Source organism: Nymphaea colorata, chromosome 4, assembly GCF_008831285.2.
Source record: "Nymphaea colorata isolate Beijing-Zhang1983 chromosome 4, ASM883128v2, whole genome shotgun sequence".
Lineage (NCBI taxonomy): Eukaryota > Viridiplantae > Streptophyta > Magnoliopsida > Nymphaeales > Nymphaeaceae > Nymphaea > Nymphaea colorata.
This window is the reverse complement of record NC_045141.1, coordinates 11,243,639-11,263,586: the sequence shown is the minus strand read 5'-3', so window position 1 is coordinate 11,263,586 and position 19,948 is coordinate 11,243,639. Positions and strand designations below refer to the sequence as shown.

General features: G+C 39.1%; 1 protein-coding gene across 1 annotated transcript in view; it reads left to right on the top strand.

Moving 5' to 3' along the window:
• Positions 1-15,907, top strand: part of LOC116253720 (transcription initiation factor TFIID subunit 5) — a 43,707-nt gene extending 27,800 nt beyond the window's left edge. The window contains exons 13-19 of the mRNA XM_031628695.2: positions 5,101-5,262; positions 5,374-5,450; positions 6,862-6,978; positions 14,737-15,002; positions 15,211-15,306; positions 15,401-15,473; positions 15,557-15,907. Of these exons, the coding sequence (XP_031484555.1) occupies positions 5,101-5,262; positions 5,374-5,450; positions 6,862-6,978; positions 14,737-15,002; positions 15,211-15,306; positions 15,401-15,473; positions 15,557-15,604 (839 nt within the window). The 3' untranslated portion in view covers positions 15,605-15,907. The remainder of the gene's footprint in view (positions 1-5,100; positions 5,263-5,373; positions 5,451-6,861; positions 6,979-14,736; positions 15,003-15,210; positions 15,307-15,400; positions 15,474-15,556) is intronic.
• Positions 15,908-19,948: the final 4,041 nt, after the last annotated feature.

Below are 19,948 nucleotides of genomic sequence, written 5' to 3'. Positions count from 1 at the left end.
CTAACTCAATAAGGTGGACATATTTCTTGTGCATCTTGATCACGTTCTTTACAATTGCCTAAGGAAATCATGAATCTACAAACATTGAGTTGACAACTATTGTCAATAATTACTTAATACCTTTTGTCAAACCTATGTAACACGGATACCCCTGTTTGGGAGGAGTACCCATGTTGACACTATTGGACACAAGTACTGATACATTGTTGGATGCGGCACTAGCCGTGTTTGGTGCGATCAATGCACCCAGAGCCATGTCCATCACTTTTTAGAGTCGGTCAAAGTTGATCATGTTCAATTTTGTCTTAAAGTTGAGGCTTTTTTGTTTTAAATCCATTGTGTATGTATGTATGACCATTGTTTTACTTATATTTTCTTTGAATTCCTAAACAGTTTATAACAAGGTTTAGCATGCCTGACTACTGCTGCAATCACGTATGTTGAACCTTCTATTTTACATGAACTGAACTTATTTCTCCATCATCATCCTATGATTCTTTTCATACTTCATTCATTGGTTTCTTCTTCATAATTATAAGTTATGACTTATGAGTTATGTATGTATTGTTGTGTTTGTTTAATGTATATATATATATATCTATGTCACACGGATACGGGTACGGGTATCCTATGGGTACCGGTACGGGTACAGGGACAAATTTTCAAAATTTTAGGATACGTGGATACGGTGAATATTATATTCAAAAAAATTAAAAATGATAATAAAAAAAAACATGCAATTAATAATTCACTCTTACAATCTCATAAATCATACGAAAGAAAGTCTCAAACAAAACATTGTTTTTTCATCACCAATCTCATAAGGCAGATCAAAGAATTCCAGACTTCCAGTTCAGGAGAAGAAATACATATTCAGTTAATCATAAGGCAGGAAATTAGAAAGACAAAAGAAATGCAGTTTAATGTAAAAACGAGATTCAGCAACAAAAGAAGAGACTTCAGATTGTGCAATCAAGAAAGCCAGAACCAGTCAAATACACAAAGAGACTTCAGATTGTGACTTCAATAACATGTTTAATGGATTCAACTCTTCAAATATAGAAGGACATATCCAATAAACAAAATAATAAGTTAAGGAGAAAAAACGATGGCAACGAGGGCATGAACTCTGAAACGGCAGTTCGTTACGGCAAAGAAAACACAAAGAGAAAAGGAAGAACTCTGAAACGGAAGAACAAAATAAGAAAAAAAGGAATGAAATAGATGGAACAAATTGGCAAAATCCCCAAATCCCCATATCGGCAAAAGTTGAAACCCTAACTTCTAAAAGAAAAAAAAAACACTTACCTGTCTGCTGCCGTCGATCGCCGGAGCTTGTTGCCGTCGCCGTAATCCGCCATTGCCTACTCTGCTGTCACCACAAGGAGTTGAGGGTCGAACGTCGAGCGTAAAACGAGCGTCGAGGGTTAAAAACTAAAGTTAAAACAGGTTATGAAAGTGGTTCGGATCGGGTCTGACCCAGACCCGATCCAAAAGGTATCCGGCCGTGTCCAAGTGTCGGGATCCGCGTGTCGACGCCGGTACGTGGCCCAAACTGCCGTATCCATGTAACATATATATATATATATATATATATATATATATATAAAGTCCCCTATTACGTTAGGCATTTGACATAATGGGTATGACGTTATTTTAAAAAACATAAAAAAATCACGATTGCTTTGTGATTGTGCGGAGCGACTATGTACGTCGCGGTCGGGGAGGCCACTGCTGCACCTTCTTTTAGGAGGGGGTGTGGACCGCCTCCCCTCGCAATGCTAGTGATGCTCGACAAGGCATTGTCGACACCATGCGAAACACGGGCCTCCCCTTGCGTAGTGGTCATGGGCATCTGGGAGAAATGACAAATAATGCCCACTTTTTTTATATTTTTTTAAAAAAAGAGGCATGCGGTCAAAATGTTTGGATGCTCCACAAGGGGTGTACCCCTTACAACAAATGCTTGGAATAAGGGGGAGACACTTTCACTCTCTCTCTCTCTCTCTCACCAAGTAATGGGTAGCACAACCAGTTGGGTTGGGTGGTGCGTTATAGCAATGTCCTCAATTCAATTCCTGGAGGGTGCTATCTTAATGGCATTGTGGAGTAGTGTTGATCTCGAGATTAGGGTGCCATTATGAGGCCAAGTGGACCAGTTCTTGCACCACCTATTCTCCCATCTCGTCTCTCTCTCTCTCTCTCTCTCTCTCTCTCTCGATATATATATCATAGTTACAGAAAATGCATCTTTTTTGAAAAAAACACAATAAGTTAACTAGCCGTTTAAAACTGAAAAAATGCATTTTTTTAAAAAAATGTTAAAAACGAAAAAAAGTGTTTTTTTAGTTTTTCAGTTTTTTAGGTTTGCTGTATTATACCCGAGAAAAACCTCGCTGTTTAAAACCCCAAGTCGTTATTTGCAACTATGATATATATATATATATATATATATATATATATATATCATAGTTGCAGCAGTTCCATTGGAAAGTGCAGATGTGGATCCGTTTTCGTAGTTCATATCCACTTTTTTTTCAAAATGCCCTGCACCGGTTCCCATAGTTGTACCTGTGCCGGCACGGTACCTATGTGACATAGTTTGGAACCATATGATGTATTGGACATACGTGAGGTTATTATTGTAGAGTCATCTTGGTTACTTTGTAACTTCTTGTACTACATATTTAGTTAACAATTTGAATTGTGATTTCAGATTTAGGCAACGATTCCTAAATATATTCTTGATAAATCTAAGGATAAAAAGAGTAAACATTAGATAATTGTATTAGACTTTTGGCCTTTCAAGTGAAAGTGGCAATCACTACCAATATCCTTGTATGAAATGACCCAGGGTCATCTCTAGTTACTACATATCAACTTGCACTATGTATTTGGTTAATAGTTTGAATTGTGAATCCTTCAAATTTGGGCAGTTATTTATGAGCTTAATCCGTCACAAGTCTAATGCAATGCCATAGATATCTCATTATTTTAGAAAATGTCACAATATTAACATGAAAGATAAGAACGAAGAAAATGTGAAAAAATCATGATATTTTGAAAAGAAACATGAATTTATTGTTTTTCTTTCACGATTTTTTCATTTTTTTCTTTTTTAATATTAGTATCATCATGGGTTCAAATCTAAAGTTTAACTACATTATTTTTTGTCACTTTTATGATCAATAAACATTCTTTTTATGACTTTTATCAAGCTTTATTTGTGCATTTGTTTCTGATTTATTTTATTTCTACTTTGTTTTTTGATTTTTTTCCATTTTTAAAGGTTTTTTGAGTTTTTGCTGAGATTTTTCTATGAAAACAACTTTGCCGAAAAATACCTAAGAAAAAACTGTACCGTTAAAAGCCTGAGAACAACATTGGTGATAATGGTCTAATGATACACAAAAAAGGGTGAACAATAGATAATTATACAAGACTTTTGGCTGTTTAGGTGAAAATGGTAATCACTGCAAATGCCTTAATGCTGTTGATTTTGCATCCTTGTCCTGCCTTTTATCTTTTTCCAAATTATGCATCTATGTTATGTCACACGGGTTAGGAGTACCCGCACTGGTACCGGTACGACACTGGTACTAGTACGGGTACGGCCTCGGGTGCGGCACAGGTGCTGCGTTGACCGTACCGGGTACGGTCAACTCACACAGGGTCGAATCTGTCCATTTTCAGACTCGGTCAAAGTTGACCGAGTCAATTTCGACCCCGGTACGGTCAACGCACCCAGGGTCGAATCCGTCCATTTTCAGACTCGGTCAAAGTTGACCGAGTCAATTTCGACCTTTTTTTTGTTTTTAAACGTGATTTACAATTTAATGTGGTTTACTTTATTCACGTTAAAAATATCGTAAGTTCATAACCCTCGACACCCGACTGTTCTTCTTCACTCGTCTTCACCGAGATCGACGACGGGAGGCGATTCTCCACTCCGGCGAGCGGCGACGGCAAATGGAGAGAGGAGAGAGGCGAGAGGCGAACTGCGAGCAGCGAACGGCGAAGATAAAGGTTTTTAGGGTTTTTCGATGCAGCTTTTGGTTTCATCTGTTGAAAATCTCGTTTGTTTTGTGAAGATCGAGCTCCTTTTTTCATTTTTTGTTCTTTCGTTTTCTGTTTGTGCCTTTGTAATAATTGTTGGCCGGTTTTGGCTTCTTCGTCGGTCCTTCACTTTCTGTTCGGTTCTTTGTAGGGTTTTAGGGTATTTAACAGACGAGATTTAGCATTTGAGTTGATTTCTTTGTTCCTGAACTTGGCTAAATGTGCTTTTCTGTTTTTTATTCAATTTTTAATGTCAATCCTTTCCCTCTTCTTGCTTTTCCTGGTTTTGTTCCTTCTTTGCCTGGTTTCATTTGTGGTTCTTCTTTTCTCATAATGCCTAACATGGAATTATTGGCCACAACGGCACTTCTTGATAGTTGTAGATAGAACCTGTTGTGCGTCTTCAATCTAATAACCAGTTGTGCGCTGCAATTTTGTCCTTTGAGAACAGGGTCATGTTTGAAAATTGAAATCATTGCTTTTGTGTCCTTTTGTATATTGCCGATCGATGCAACTGTTTTGTTGGAGTTCTGCTCCTTAAAATTTTCTTCCAATAACACGATTTCCATTTTTCATCTGTTTGGTAGATCATCTGTTTTTTCAACTTTTTTGTGTTTTTCTTCCATGTGTGCTTGCATTGTTTTCTCAGTTTTTTGGTAGATCATCATGATTTATGAATATGTTATTGTGTTTGTAATTTTTTGATATATATATGTGTGTGAATATGTTATTCTGTTTGTAATTTTTTGATATATATATATATATATATGTGTGTGTGAATATGTTATTCTGTTTGTAATTTTTTGATATATATGTGCACGTGTGTGTACAGCCGTACCCCTGCACCTAAGTTTTTTGAAAGTGGTCCGTACCCGCACCTGTACCCGTACCCATACCTATGTGACATAGCATCTATGATAGTCCATGACCCACAAGAGATATTGATACCTTATCTAGTCTTTTGGTGACGATTCTTTTGCACCATTTGACTGGGAGCTGGCTCCTGAACAGCAATGTTTAATGAAGGCATGTTTTTTATTTCAGACAATGCGGAGGGTGATGTTGAATCTGCTCATATTGAAGCTTCAGCAGGGTTGGAAGGGAAAAGGCCTTACACATTATTCCAGGGCCATGCTGGACCTATCTACTCTGCTGCATTTAGTCCTTTGGGAGATTTCATTTTAACTGCTTCAGCAGATTCTACAGGTTTAAATTCTTGTGCTTTGCAGCTTTCCAATTTGGTCATTTTTGGTGTCTGAGTCTACAAGCATCCTATCTGCGTCAACGTTGACCTCCCAATTCATGCATATCTTGCAGTTAGATTGTGGAGCACAAAGTTGAAAGCAAACCTTGTTTGCTACAAGGGCCATAACTACCCTGTTTGGGATGTCCAGGTAAACATTTCAGTGGAATAGTTAAATGCAAATGTTTTTACGGACCTAAAAGGTGATTCCTTGTGATTTCATTCCAATATGTAAATGGAAACTCTGCTACTTGAGCAACTTCACTGTAGATTCTTTTTATGTATTATTTGAGTCCATGACTTCTGTGGTTTTTTTGGTTTCTTTCCCTCCAAATTCTACTTGGTAGTCACATTCACCTTCCTTTACTTTTTCTTTTGTTTTTGAGTCATTGTCAATTTGTCACAGATATGTCCATGTTTTCTGCAAATATTGTGTTAACATAAGGAGAAATGAAAAACAAAAAGCATGAAAAAGTCTTAATATTTTGAAAATTTTGCCAATCTAAAATTCTTTCTTGTTCCAAGGGAAAGTATGCTGGGGGTTGCCCCACCTTTGTTCAGAAAGAAAGAGATTTACAAGCTCAAAAAATGGGGATGCTGAGCATCGACCAACTTGACAACTTAAGACAGGATTGAACCTGTCTCCAAGAACAAAACCAGCACCTTATGGTCTTCGGAAAAGCCAAACCAAAAGACAAGAGGATCCTGACCAAAGCCAGGAATCAAAACACCTTCTTAACCCGCGTCCAACCCATCTGCCTGAAATTCCATTTCGAAGGTAGCTAACCCCACCTTCAGCGAGATGTTAGCACAGCAAACTCTAATCCTGATTTGAGCTTCCTGCGCTTTCCTCCAGTCATCCTCCCATTTCCGTCTGCCTTCTAGCCTCCCATGTCTCTTTACCCAAGCCAAGCTTTGTTGTTAGAGATGATGGATATAGTCCCTCCATTATAGTGCTCCTCGAACCAAGAAGATAACACCACACCATCTCCAGCTCATCTTTGCTCTGATCAGCACTGACAGATTTCTCAGACATTTCTCCTGTCCTGGACTTCCAAACCACCGGTACCTGTTTATTAATAATTTTTAAGGAATTTAAAATTTTCTTTGTTTGCTTGAACATTTGAGTAGTTATTTTGAATTTTCGTAAATACTTTTTAAGAAACTTGTAGAAAACTCACAATTTCATAACCTTCTCTGTTATTTTTTCTCATTTAAAAAGTGATTTGATTCCTGAGACTGACCTGTGAAAAACGAACTTTCCAAGTAATACTCAATGAAATATCTTGCTGATAAAACTTGAGAATCATTTTTGTGACAGTGGACTGAATCTGCAGTAGGTCCTATGTTAAAAAGTGTGATCCTCACCTTCATTACTAAATTGGCATTCTGAATGTTTTCTGGAACTGTATGATCCTGTTTAATGGTTCTGACTTTGATGAGTTCTAAATTATTAATCCACTGAAAAGCATCCTTGACTTGATATTGTGCCTTTGCTTATTTAGCTTCATTTTTAATATCTTAAAAATGAACTTTTAATCTCTTGTTGTGCCCTTTTGCAGTTCAGCCCTGTAGGACAATATTTTGCCAGCTCATCGCATGATCGAACTGCTAGAATTTGGTCAATGGACAGAATCCAACCACTAAGAATAATGGCAGGACATTTATCTGATGTTGATGTAAGCTTTTGCTGCTTTCTTTAGTCCGTTTGTTGCATGTGTTGGAAGCTATGTCACATAGTTACGGGTACGGGTGCGGGTATGGGTACTGGTGCGGGTAGGGGTATGGGTATGGACCATTTTCAAAAAATTTGGGTGCGGGGGTACGGCCGTACACACACGCGAACATATATATATATATATATGTCAAAAAATTTCAAAATGAATAACATATTCACAAAACATAGTATGAAAGTAATTAACATACAAATATATCAGCTTTCTTGATTCTCTGTCGCATCGTCAAGATTAGAAGGAGCAACAGGTCACACTTTTAAGATATATTGACATTGCTGTGGTTATGACTTACACTATTATCGAAGAGTCAAGTTATAGAGAAGGAATAGATTTTTGAAACATTGTATGGAAGATTTTAAATGAAAAGTTGTGAGGAACTATGTACAACAAAGGTTTAGAGTGAAAAAGGAAACAAGAAAAGAGGGGGATTTTTAATTTTCAACTAAAAAATTGGACAACTTTGAACTTGGTCAAAGTTGACCGAGTCCAAAAATGGACAAAAATGATCTCAGGTACGTGACCGCACCAGGGCCGTACCCGTACCATACGGGTACTCCTCTCCGTGTGACATAGGTTGGAAGGTATCCCAGTATTCAAAGTCTTCTTTATTCCACGTGCTCATGACCAACCCCTTGAAAATTTTCTTGTCCCAAAGCCTTCATCGAATAAAAGCTTTCACATAGACAATATTTTCTATTAATATCTATTAGCCATTATAATGACAACTTTGATCAAACTGATTTATATTTGTTGCACTTAACCAACAAATGAAAACATGAAAGTGCGAAGGCTAGTGTGGTGGTGACTTACCATGCAAATAAAAGCATGGAAGAGCTGTTGATATGGCATAACTTGGTATGTTTACCCAAAGTGAAACCATAATCCTACATTTCTAGACCTGATCCAGCTTGTTCTTTGAGATCCCATGAATATGAGCTCTAATTGTCATACCTGCTTTTGAGTTTTGGATCTAAAGTACATGTTTTTATGGAAAAAATAATGAATATTAATTATTTGGATACCTACATGATTTAATGACTTCATAACTCATGACATTAAAGCAAATGCTGTTAACTGTTCTGGACTCACTAGATGATAATATGGGTATATAGTTTTCAGCCTTGCCTATTGTAGAAACACACACCAAGATGGAGAGAAAGAGAAGGAACACACAATATACGTGGAAAACCTTAAAGAGAGGTGAAAAACCACGGAGAAGCTCTAACCTAGGGGCACAACCGCAACCCTAGGAGAGAGAAAATATTATTCCACTTAATCAACAATTACACCATAAGTGGGATTAAATAAGAGGGAGACCCGCCTAGGGTACCGAGCCACTCTCGGTACCCGTGCCCATGGGACCGGGTCTATATCCAGACCCGGTTCCCTATACATGATATGTTAACACTCCCCTTCAAGCTTGGCATACATGTCAAACATGCCAAACTTGCTTACATTTTTCTCGAATTGAGATGTACATAAGGCTTTGGTTAGAACATCTGCAATTTGATCTTCAGACTTCATATAAGGTAGGATCAACTCCTTTGAATCTATGTGTTCCCGTATGAAGTGGCGATCAATCTTCACATGTTTAGTTCTGTCATACAGAACGGGATTATTCGCAAGGTTAATTGCAGACTTGTTGTCGCAGTACATCCTCATCTTCTCTTCTATTTCAACACCAATATCTGCTAGGAGAATCTTTAACCATAATATTTTTGTAACTCCCATAGCCACAGCCCTGTATTCAGCCTCAACACTGGATCTAGAGCAAACTTCCTGCCTTTTACTTCTCCATACAACCAGGTTACCCCCCAGAAAGATGCAGTACCCTGTGGTAGACCTCCTAGTATCAGTACATCCTGCCCAATCTGCGTCAGAGTATCCTTTAATATTAAGTTGGTCTTGCTGAGTATAGAGTAATCCTTTTCCTGGGTCATTCTTTAGGTACCCCAACACTCTTTCTGCACTCTTCCAGTGACAATCAGTAGGAGCATGCATAAACTGACTCAACACATTTACAACATAAGTAATATCAGGGCGAGTAAGAGTAAGATAGATGAGCTTACCAACCAGCCTCTGATACCGCCCTTTTCCTTCCTCATCTAGGATGTTGTCAGTTTTGATGCTTATCTTTGTACCGGACTCCATTGGAGTTAGAGAGGGCCTGCATCCAAGTTTGCCTGTCTCCTTTAGAGGATCCAGAGTGTATTTCCTTTGACTCATAACCAGCTCTGTCTCTGACCGAGCAATCTCTATCCCCAGAAAGTACCTTAGTTTACCCAAATCTTTAAGATCAAATTCAGCAGCTAACCTCTCCTTCATCTTCTTTTTCTCTTCTTCATCATCACCTGTGACTATCATATCATCAACATACACAAGAAGAAGGCTCACCAGGCCATCTCTCTGCTTAATGAACAGGGTGTGATCACCATTTCCCTATTTGTATCCATTTGTCTTCATCACTATCCTCAGTCTTTCAAACCATGCTCTAGGAGACTGCTTTAATCCATACAAGGCTTTCTTGAGATGACAACATTTTCCGCTTTGAACATATCCAGGAGGCATACTCATGTAGACCTCTTCTTCTAGATGGCCATTCAAGAATGCGTTCTTAACATCAAGTTGATCCATGCTCCACCCCTTTTTCACGGTAAGTGCTAATATGACCCTCACAGTTTTCAGTTTGGCAACAGGGGCAAAGGTTTCAAGATAATCAATACCATATTTCTGGTTGAACCCCTTTGCAACAAGACGAGCCTTATACCTTTCCACAGTACCATTTGGTTTGTACTTCACATTGAACACCCAGTTTGAACCAACTAAATGAGTCCCTTTGGGAATATCCACAACTTCCCAAGTGTCATTCCTTGCCAAGGCATTCATCTCCTCTGTTATGGCCTGTAGCCATTTAGGATCCTCTCTAGCATCTTCCACACACCTGGGAATAACAGACTTAGACAAGGATGTTATAAAGCATTTGTAATTCTTACTCAATTTCGCATAAGAGGCAAATCTCTGAATTGGATGAGAAGTACAAGACCTGGTGCCCTTGCGCACGGCTATAGGAAGCTCTTCATTGATTAGACTTGGGTCATCCGGGGAACTCACAGGATTGGGATTGGTTACATCAACATTTTCAATCACATCTGTCTTCTTCCTTCTGTACACCTGGCCAAACAAATGATCACGGGCTGTAGGCTGATTATCAACAAGGCCCTCGTCCATGTGACAGTCTCTATCATCTCTGACTGTGTCTGCCACACTGTCACTAGCCTTGTAATCCAAGAAATCCATAAACTGAATCAACTGATTTGAGGAATACTCTTCACTACTATGCCCTAGATACTCCCCCTGAAGAGGATTCCCATGAAAGTATGCCTCATGTTCATGGAAGGTGACGTCCCGGGAAACATACACTTTAGAAGTGGTAGGATCAACACATTTGTATCCCTTCTGAGTGGAGGAATACCCCAGGAAGACAGCCTTGATAGACCGAGGATCAAGTTTCTTGAGGGTGGGACTATGGTCATGAACAAAACAGACACACCCGAACACCCGAGGAGTAAGAGGCCAGGGATTCTGAGTTGGCCAAAGCATAGAGTACGGGGAATGGCCCTGCAACACACGAGTAGGCATACGGTTGATAAGGTGGGCACTAGTGAGAAGCGCATCCCCCCAGTAGCGCTTGGGAACCTGCCGATGAAACAGAAGAGCTCGGGTAACATCAAGTAAATGGCGATTATTTCGTTCAGCCACGCCGTTTTGGGGAGGTGTGTAACTACAGGACGTTTCATGAACAATACCCTTGCTCTTCAAGAAATCATCTAGGGATTGAGAGACATACTCACTAGCATTATCGGTGCGAAAAGCTTGAACAGACGTCTGAAACTGAGTCTCCACAAAGGCCACAAAATTTTTGACAATAATGGGAACTTCACTACGTTCTTTCAACAGATAGACGAACGTACAACGGGAGTAATCATCAATAAGGGTCATAAAGTAATGAAAACCACGACAAGTAGGTACTCCCGAAGGACCCCAAACATCAGAGTGAACCAAAGCAAATGGACGAGTAGTTTTATTGAATGAAATAGGGTACGAGGCCCTAACATGTTTAGCCAACTGACACACTTCACAGGTGAAGGAGTCCATGGAAACAGAATGAAACAAACTAGGAAACAACTTCTTAATCAACGGAAACGGAAGATGACCAAGCCGCTCGTGCCATCGCATAATAGTAGATCTGTCTTCCATGCCTGACAACTGTCCACTAGTGGCTGAAATGAGAGCAGACGCAACCTGCACAGGCAGTCTGTAGAGTCCATCAATAGCCGAACCAATCCCAATCTTCTGCCCCGTCACCAAGTCCTGCAGAAAACACCGATCAACAGAAAAGATCAGATTACAGTTGAGTTCTTTAGTAATACTGTGACAGATAACAAATTCACATGAATATTGGGAACATGAAGAGCATTATGAAGACAGTATTTATTTAACAAGGACAAACTCCCTTTTCCAGCCACAGAGATAGAAGAACCATCAGCCATAGACACACGTTGCTGCCCAGAAGACAATTTGTATTCTTGGAACATCTTAGGGTCCCCTGTCATATGATGCGTAGCGCCACTGTCAACAATCCAATCACCATGTGAGGAATTACCTTGGTCACTAGTGGCCACGAGAGCTTGGGCTAACTTAGCCCCCTCAGACGTGGAAGCATCCTCTTGAGTAGTAGACAGTCGGCTGATATACGCTTGCAGTTCTTTGATTTGATCGGAGGAAAGCTTAGATTTGGCAACATTTGAAGGACTACTCTGACTAGGCTCAGACACAGAAGGACTCCGGCGGCTAGAAGGAGGACGACCCCGGACAAGCCGCCTCTCAGGATGAAGATCCCAACAAAAATCAACAGAATGTCCCGATTTGTTGCAATGGCTACACCGCCGAGCAGGACGCTGTCCAATCCCAGAAGCACGACTAACAAAGGCTGAAGGTGAACTCCCCTGACTGGTGTCAATATGCATCACCTGGCGATGCTGTTCCTCAGATTCCACACGGGCATACACCTCTTCAATGCCGGGGACCTCGTCACAATTGAGAATTTGGCTCATAATGGATTCAAATTCATCGCGTAAGCCTCCAAAGAAAATAAACGTCTGATCCATCCATTTTTTGTCCCAGTACAAGGCATGATCAGACCCACAGTGCCAGTCATCATTCACATGGTAGTCAAGTTCCTCCCACTTAGTCTTCAGGGCTGCAAAGAAAGCGGCTACAGACAAATCACCATGTTTAAGAGAGTATATGCTACGTTTGATTTGATACGTACGCAATACTCTCTTCTTACGGCCATACATCCGTGCAAGCACAGTCCACATGTCGTAGGCAGTCGATTTACGCAAGATCAAAGGCTGAATATCTGCGGAAAAATCCATACTTTAACCTGACTATCTTCCAACGCCCAAGTAGCCCATCGCGGATCGGTTTTAGAAGGTGCATGCTTCTCCCCAGTAATGTAGGACAGGTGACCACGACTGGTTATCCCAATTTCTAGGGCAGCCGACCAAGAGAGATAGTTATCCTTGTTCAGCCGGATGGAGGTGACTTGAACAGGCAAGATCTCGCTCTTGGTATTGCTGCCCGAGTCTAGGGCATCATCGATCTTGAGGGACATCTCCTCGGCCATCACAATCACCAAGGAGAAGGAATACCCAGCACCAGAGATGACAAACAAGAGGCAGCGGCGCTACACGACGGCGGCGCTGGACGGCGGCGGTGCTGGTGAGAGCGACGGCGGTGGGCAGCGGCGGCGCTGGATGGCGGCGGCGCTGAAGAGGGCGACGACGCTGGATTGCGGCGGCGCTGGAGGGCGGCAGCGCAGCAGAGAGCGACGGCGCTGGATGGCGGCGCATTGGACGGCGACAGCGTTGGACGGCGGCGGCGGCGAAAAACGGCGGAAACAGCAGCGGCGGAAAAACGGCGGAAACACGACTAGCACACCAACGATCTCTCACGCGTTGGCTCTGATACCATGTAGAAACACACACCAAGATGGAGAGAAAGAGAAGGAACACACAATATACGTGGAAAACCTCAAAGAGAGGTGAAAAACCACGGAGAAGCTCTAACCTAGGGGCACAACCGCAACCCTAGGAGAGAGAAAATATTATTCCACTTAATCAACAATTACACCATAAGTGGGATTAAATAAGAGGGAGACCCGCCTAGGGTACCGAGCCACTCTCGGTACCCGTGCCCATGGGACCGGGTCTATATCCAGACCCGGTTCCCTATACATGATATGTTAACACCTATGAATGTCCTGAACTAGATTTAGGCTGGTTGGTTTTGGTTTAGTTATTGGATTTTACTAGGAAAGAAGTATGCTGAAGACCATGGCCACAAAGGCACAAACATTAGTTGTGTTTTTAGAATATTGAGTTTTTATTACCAATAATAAGCATTCTGATTTTTTTCCTATTTAAAAAATTAAATCTGCTTTTTTTGGTATGTTTTCCGTTTTTTTGTTTCTCTTAGAATTACAAAACAATATTATGAATATTTTCAGTGTTTCTGTGACGATTAGTAGAAAACTCACAATCTTATAATCTTTTTTCATTTTTCTCTATATATTTATATTTTGTGAATTTCCAGACTTTCATAAAGAACAACATTTTATTAGAACTTCAAGAAAAACCTTCCTGAGAACAATCTTTGTGGCCATGCGGAAGACGCGACGAGTTGTTACTTGTGCAAGTTGGTGTGCAAACCCATTAATTCATTTGATTCAACTCCAAACCAATCCAGGTGGCCTCTATAGAGGTGGAATGGGCCCGATTTTGGTGAAAAATTAGGTCTGGTAAGACCTTCATTATAATCCTAGTTATTGCTTTAGGGTTACATAGGGCATGTAAGGGAATAGGAAGTGACCCAATTTAGCATACAAATTTGTTCCGCAAGCTAATTTATCAGTGCACATTTTCTGCCATAATGGGCTAGACTTCTTACGTAGTGGGCATTGGTACCCCCCCAAAGGTGCTGTCTTTCCTCTAGGACCTGAATGAAACACCTTGTGGGAAAGTGTCTCTGCTTCAACACTTCCTTTTTTCACCCAAATTAAATCGTTTGAATGAAACTCCGACCAAACTTGCCATATAATTGCAATTTATCCACATTTTAAATGGAAAAATTATGCATAAAAACGGGACATTGACTACTGTAAGTGCTTTTAACCTCCCTGTGAAAAGTTAAAAGGATAATGTTTTTTCGACTTCATATCAATTCTCTTTGGCTCAAAAGTGAAATAAAGGAGAACGTTCTTTGATCCTTTTGTGCTCTCTGCAAGTTTTACGTTCATCTTTGCTACTTAATCCTTAAACTGTCTCTCTTTAACGGGACTAAATCAGATTCATAAGATGTAATGAGTTACTTATTGGCAGTTTTTTTTAGCGGTAAAATTCTTTCATTCGTTTCAAAGATATCGTACATTTTGCTGAGTGATGCCATGCTCTTGATCATCAGGTTTCCTCCTATCAGTGACCATTCTTAGTTGATTCGATTGTTCAAAGGAAACTAAGTCGTATTACTGTATACAAGTCGTTGGTCCTTTTCTTGTACTGCTGCTTACAAGCTTTATCTGACACATTTGCATTCCCTTCTGTCTCTAGTTAGTTCTAATTCTTGAAATTTATCTTTCAGTGTGTCCAATGGCATGCAAATTGTAACTACATTGCAACTGGATCTAGCGATAAGACTGTTAGATTATGGGATGTCCAAAGTGGGGAATGTGTTCGCATGTTTATAGGTCATCGAAGTATGGTTTTGTCTATGGCAATGTCCCCTGATGGTCGGTACATGGCATCTGGTGATGAGGACGGGATGATAATGATGTGGGATCTTTCTACTGGTCGTTGTGTTACTCCATTAATGGGGCACAGCTCTTGTGTATGGACCCTTGCTTTCAGGTAAGCTACCCCCTGTGCATATAGCCCTAGTCTTTTGGTTGTCTTGCATGCACACGAAATTCTAAATAGTTAAAATCATAGTGAAGCTAATAATCTAACTATTATGAATGAGATTTGGTTATAGATGTTCTTTTCTCTATGTTTGGTCTTGCTAGTTGCATTTATACCACTTTTTTTCTTGGTAAACATATTCTTTCTGTTCTGTCAGTTGTGAAGGTTCCCTTCTTGCCTCTGGCTCTGCCGATTGCACTGTGAAACTTTGGGATGTCACTGCAAGTACAAAGATTCCTAAGGCTGAAGAAAAGTAAGCTTGTTTTTGCTGGTAAATTGGTAATGCAGCTAAATAAATGTACTTGTTTGAGTAAGTAACCTAATTAGCCAAACTCTTCAAATGGCAGAGGCAACAGCGCAAGCAGGTTGAGGTCCTTGAAGACACTTCCAACCAAGGCTACTCCTGTTTATGCTTTGCGGGTAAATGGTGAATTCTTCTTCTTCCTGCTTGTTGGTTATACTATGTTATGTTTATTTTGATTATGTCTTCTCTTTACAAGCAGTTCTCTCGAAGAAATCTTCTGTTTGCTGCGGGAGTCCTCTCAAAATGATCTAATACTTTTTGGAGCGGTGTCCAGCCCATCAGGCCATCACGTCTGGATACCTGGCTAACAATCTTTTACGCAAGCAAAACTATTACCTGACAAGATCCATCTTTTTGTAAAATGTAACGGAATTGTTTATACATATGGTCAGTCATTATTATTCTACTGCAAAATCTTGGTCGTTGTGGTTCCGGTTTTTTGGGTCATAAGAATCTGGTTGGGAGACTGTAGTTTGTTAGAAAAGGAGAAAGGTTCACGTAGAGGACATAAAAGGACACTGATAGAAAACCATGGCATATTGCTCCTAAAGTTATGCAAGCGTTTTCTTGGTCAATTACTCTCGTAAAAATAGATCCGCTGGAATCATTAGCCAATCTTGCAAAAAGGAAAAGAAAACCACATGGAAAAATCATCCAGGCTTTCAACTGTCCAAATGTATTTGCCCCTTCATCTTCTGTGTTTGTAGCCTTTATGTAAGGTCGATCAAGGTGTGCATGGCCGCCAAGATGGTGTCACTGCACATGATTTCGTGATGTACCGGGACATCCATCAGCAATATTGTTATTTGTTGTAGTGCACCAAAGGTAGTTTATTGAAGGAAAAAACTGGTCACTCGTATTGCCCTAAAGCCAAATGACACGCATCTCTGCCAGTAGAGAAACTCACTGGAACTTTGCATAACACCACCAAAGTATCGCGTAGCTAATGCTGCCTTCTCTCTCTTGCGCATTTTTTTGAATAGTGGATTCTAAGTCAGTGGTCATATGATGTGGGTCAGAGTTCCCTATCAGCGGGAAGTCCTTCCAAGAATATTTTGAGGGCTCTTCACTGTATAGTGAAGCACTTCCAAGTGGAGGACCAGTTAGGGCTGCACATGCTGCCTCTTATCCCCGTCCGTTTAGTCGGCTACGTACTCCTCGAGGTGCAATATGTCTTTTTCGCTGTAACTTTGTATCTCAAGACCGACGGCAGAGATGTTTAGAAGTTGAAGGAAATCTGATATATCAGTGCAACAAGAAAAAATTAGAAAAGAGGCTTGGCTCACACTCCAATGTTCATCGAAGCAAACAAAAATATTAAAAGTAACGTCTTACATTATAAAGCTACAAAAGAAGCCTATCCCGGACAGAGACATCTTTGTAATCAGAAGGCGACAACTTCTTTAGCTGATGAAAACCATCCAAGAACTAGAAAACTGGATATTTGAAGCCTCTAATTGCTATAGAAACACTAGCAGACAGAATGAACATAAAAAGGAAAGAAAACAGAAAATGTATAAATGCAGAAAAGAAGAAATATAATAAAAGGGGATATAAATAAACCCCTTAAACGTATTGTATGTCAATGAAAAGCTTGTCAATAAGAAATGAAAAACAAGGTGATGCAAGAGCTTTAGTGAAAAGCCAGTTAATCACAGCTCTGAGAAAACAAGAAGCAGCTATGTGGTCTTCTTAAGAAATTTTTCACAATTATAATACGTCGATTTCAATTGTGTTTGATATGTTCATAGAAATTGAGATTATGTGCTACATAAATAGCATATTTGTTGCCACAACAAAGATTGACTTCACAATATGAACTGCCATATCCTTAATAAGATTTCTCTTACAAATATCCTTCATTATTGCTGTGATCATGGCAAAACATTCAACTTTATCAGAGGATAAGAATATTTTTTTCTACTTCTTACACCTCTACGAAATTTATAGAATTACAAGAACTAGTGGTCTCATGTTGGTTATAATTCGAATGAAGAGGATAAAATCAATCCTTTGGTTGCAATATTTTTTTTATATATTTAATGGCCCTCATCATAGCTCGGCCGTGAGTTGGAGTTTGCTAGAATTAGCCAGGCCTGCGACAAGGATAAAGTTGGCAATATAAAGTTTATTACTAGATACATCAGACAAGGCTCTCGCAAGCTTTTGATACAAGGTAGGAGTCTCCACTCTATCATCAAAATTTCATCTTCACTTCAAAAGTTTAAGTGTATAAACCATTTCATGACCATTGATCTCTCATCTTTTGTTGACATTAGGAGGTAAACTTGGTTTATGATAAAGCATATCCTCTGAAAAGTTAAGGTATTGCATTTAGGGGAGAGTATACTCGCAAATCTAGATATGACATTTCAAATAAAAAATTCATTTGTTTGATCTCACCTTCATCGTTCTTTAATAACAATTATATTACAATGTAAAGTAATAAAATGACAAAATCATTATGAGTATCTTCGGCAAATAAGGCATGTCTACAATGTCATTATCTAAAATTTCATTCAAAAATAACTTACTGAATCAATCAAATGAAGCCTAGCCATAGGGGTTCTCTGAAACATCAAAGTTTTTCTAGATGTAATATCTATCGACAGGGATATCAAATACTGAAGTGACATTTGTAGAAACTTCTTGATTCAATATCATTCAAGAAAACATTCTTAACATTCACAAGATATACAAGCCATTTTTTAAACAAAGGTATTAACTATTAAGGTTCGGATAAAGGGCATATAAAAACCTGGGGGCAAAGGTTTCCTTATAATTGTCTCATACACTTTTAGATAAAGATTAATTATAACTTTGCATCTTTTCAATGGCTCATCACTCTTAATCTTTAGCTTACACACTCACATGCAACCTACAGTTTTCTCATCAGGTAAAGTTTTGGATATTGCATGTCTTTCATTTTTATAAGAATTGGAGTTCTATGTACAATTCACTTCTATGATTACTAATTAATTTTCTTGATTGCTCAACTTTGTCCCATAGCTTTCAACGTCACGACTTAATACCGCCGGAATTATGGATTACAATGGGATTACTCAGCTCATGCTTATTGTGCACCATAGTCGCTTTTACAAAGAGTTAAGCTGAAGTCTTCTCTTCTAACTTGTTGCTTTTAAAATGGATAAATATAAACTCAAAATTTTGTATGATAAAGACATAAAGATCAGAGAAGGTTAATGAAAATTAACCAGATGCGTATGGGCTAAGGTGAATGGCATGAAATGCGTTATGTTAGAAGAAACAAATATATGTCAAAGGACATACAAGTAGACAATAGGCTAGTTCCTAGCAAGGCAGAAAGTTATATCCTGAAGTGCATGATATGCAAAAATTTAACAAACGCAGTTCTAGAAAAAAATATGAAATTTAGAATGAGAATAAAACTAAAACCTTAAAACATATGGCACATAACTAAAGCAAGAACAACTATGTCTTAGGCTATAAAACTGGTGAGCCTTATTATTACCATTTGTCATCTTTTTCTTGTCCCCTTTCATAAATGCCAAGAAAACTAATTGCTTTATGTGCAGATCTATTCATCCAAAAGGTGGATCTTGTGTATGTGGAAGACCACCAAAACCACATGCTTTTTAGATAGTATTCCAACAATAGCTTGACAAGCCAATGAGAACTATATGATGATCTGATCACTCGATGGAACAAATCAATTGATCAACATTTTCAATTATATTCTTCCATGAACATGTTCAAATTTGATCCTTACTCTTAAGATCTACATTAAAGTTTACTGTAGATGAACTTTATAACGTTTAAGTACTCAACTTCCACAATTATGTAGTTATATAAAAGAGAGAATGAGCGAGTAGACATCACTTTCTTTTCCATGTATGTAGAACTCTCGAACAAATGATACAGACGGTTTATATCCCTCCCTCCTCTCTAGTCTTTGTTTCCCCTTCTATTTGTCCAGTTACTCCATTTCTTCACATAGTACTGGAATGTAGCTTTCTTCTTGATTAACTAATTGCTAAGTAATATTTTAGTCATCTTTTCGTGCGTGCGTGTGTGTGTTTCATTAATTAACCATTGATTCTCATTGTAAATCAAGGACCAAAATTTTTTTGAATAATCTTGTGGTGTCAGTCAGACATACTAATAAATTATGTTTTATTTTGATCTTGTAATTTTTTGTGAATGTTTGAAATTTGAAGCTTTGTTTTCTTTGTCCTATAACTTCGGGGAGAGTCGTAGCTAATTCATTTAGAATATTATGTCACATATGTGTGTTCATTACGTAACTAGTGGTTATCGACCCGATTCAAAGACCATAAATTTTTGACATGATTCAAGTGGTGTTAGCAACTAGCAATAAATTACTTTTTCTTTGAACTAGTGAACTTTGCCAATGTTTGAAATTTGAGGTTTTGGTATCTTTGTCCTTTAACTTGAGGGAGAGCGATAGATTCTACGTGGGCTGAGTTGAGCAATGAGGATGTTCAATTATGATGTTCTTGGATTTGATGAGTAGAAAAATATCATCTTTATTTTTAATATCCTCTTAATACATGTTGGGTACAATCTTCACAATTTAAAATTTTTGACT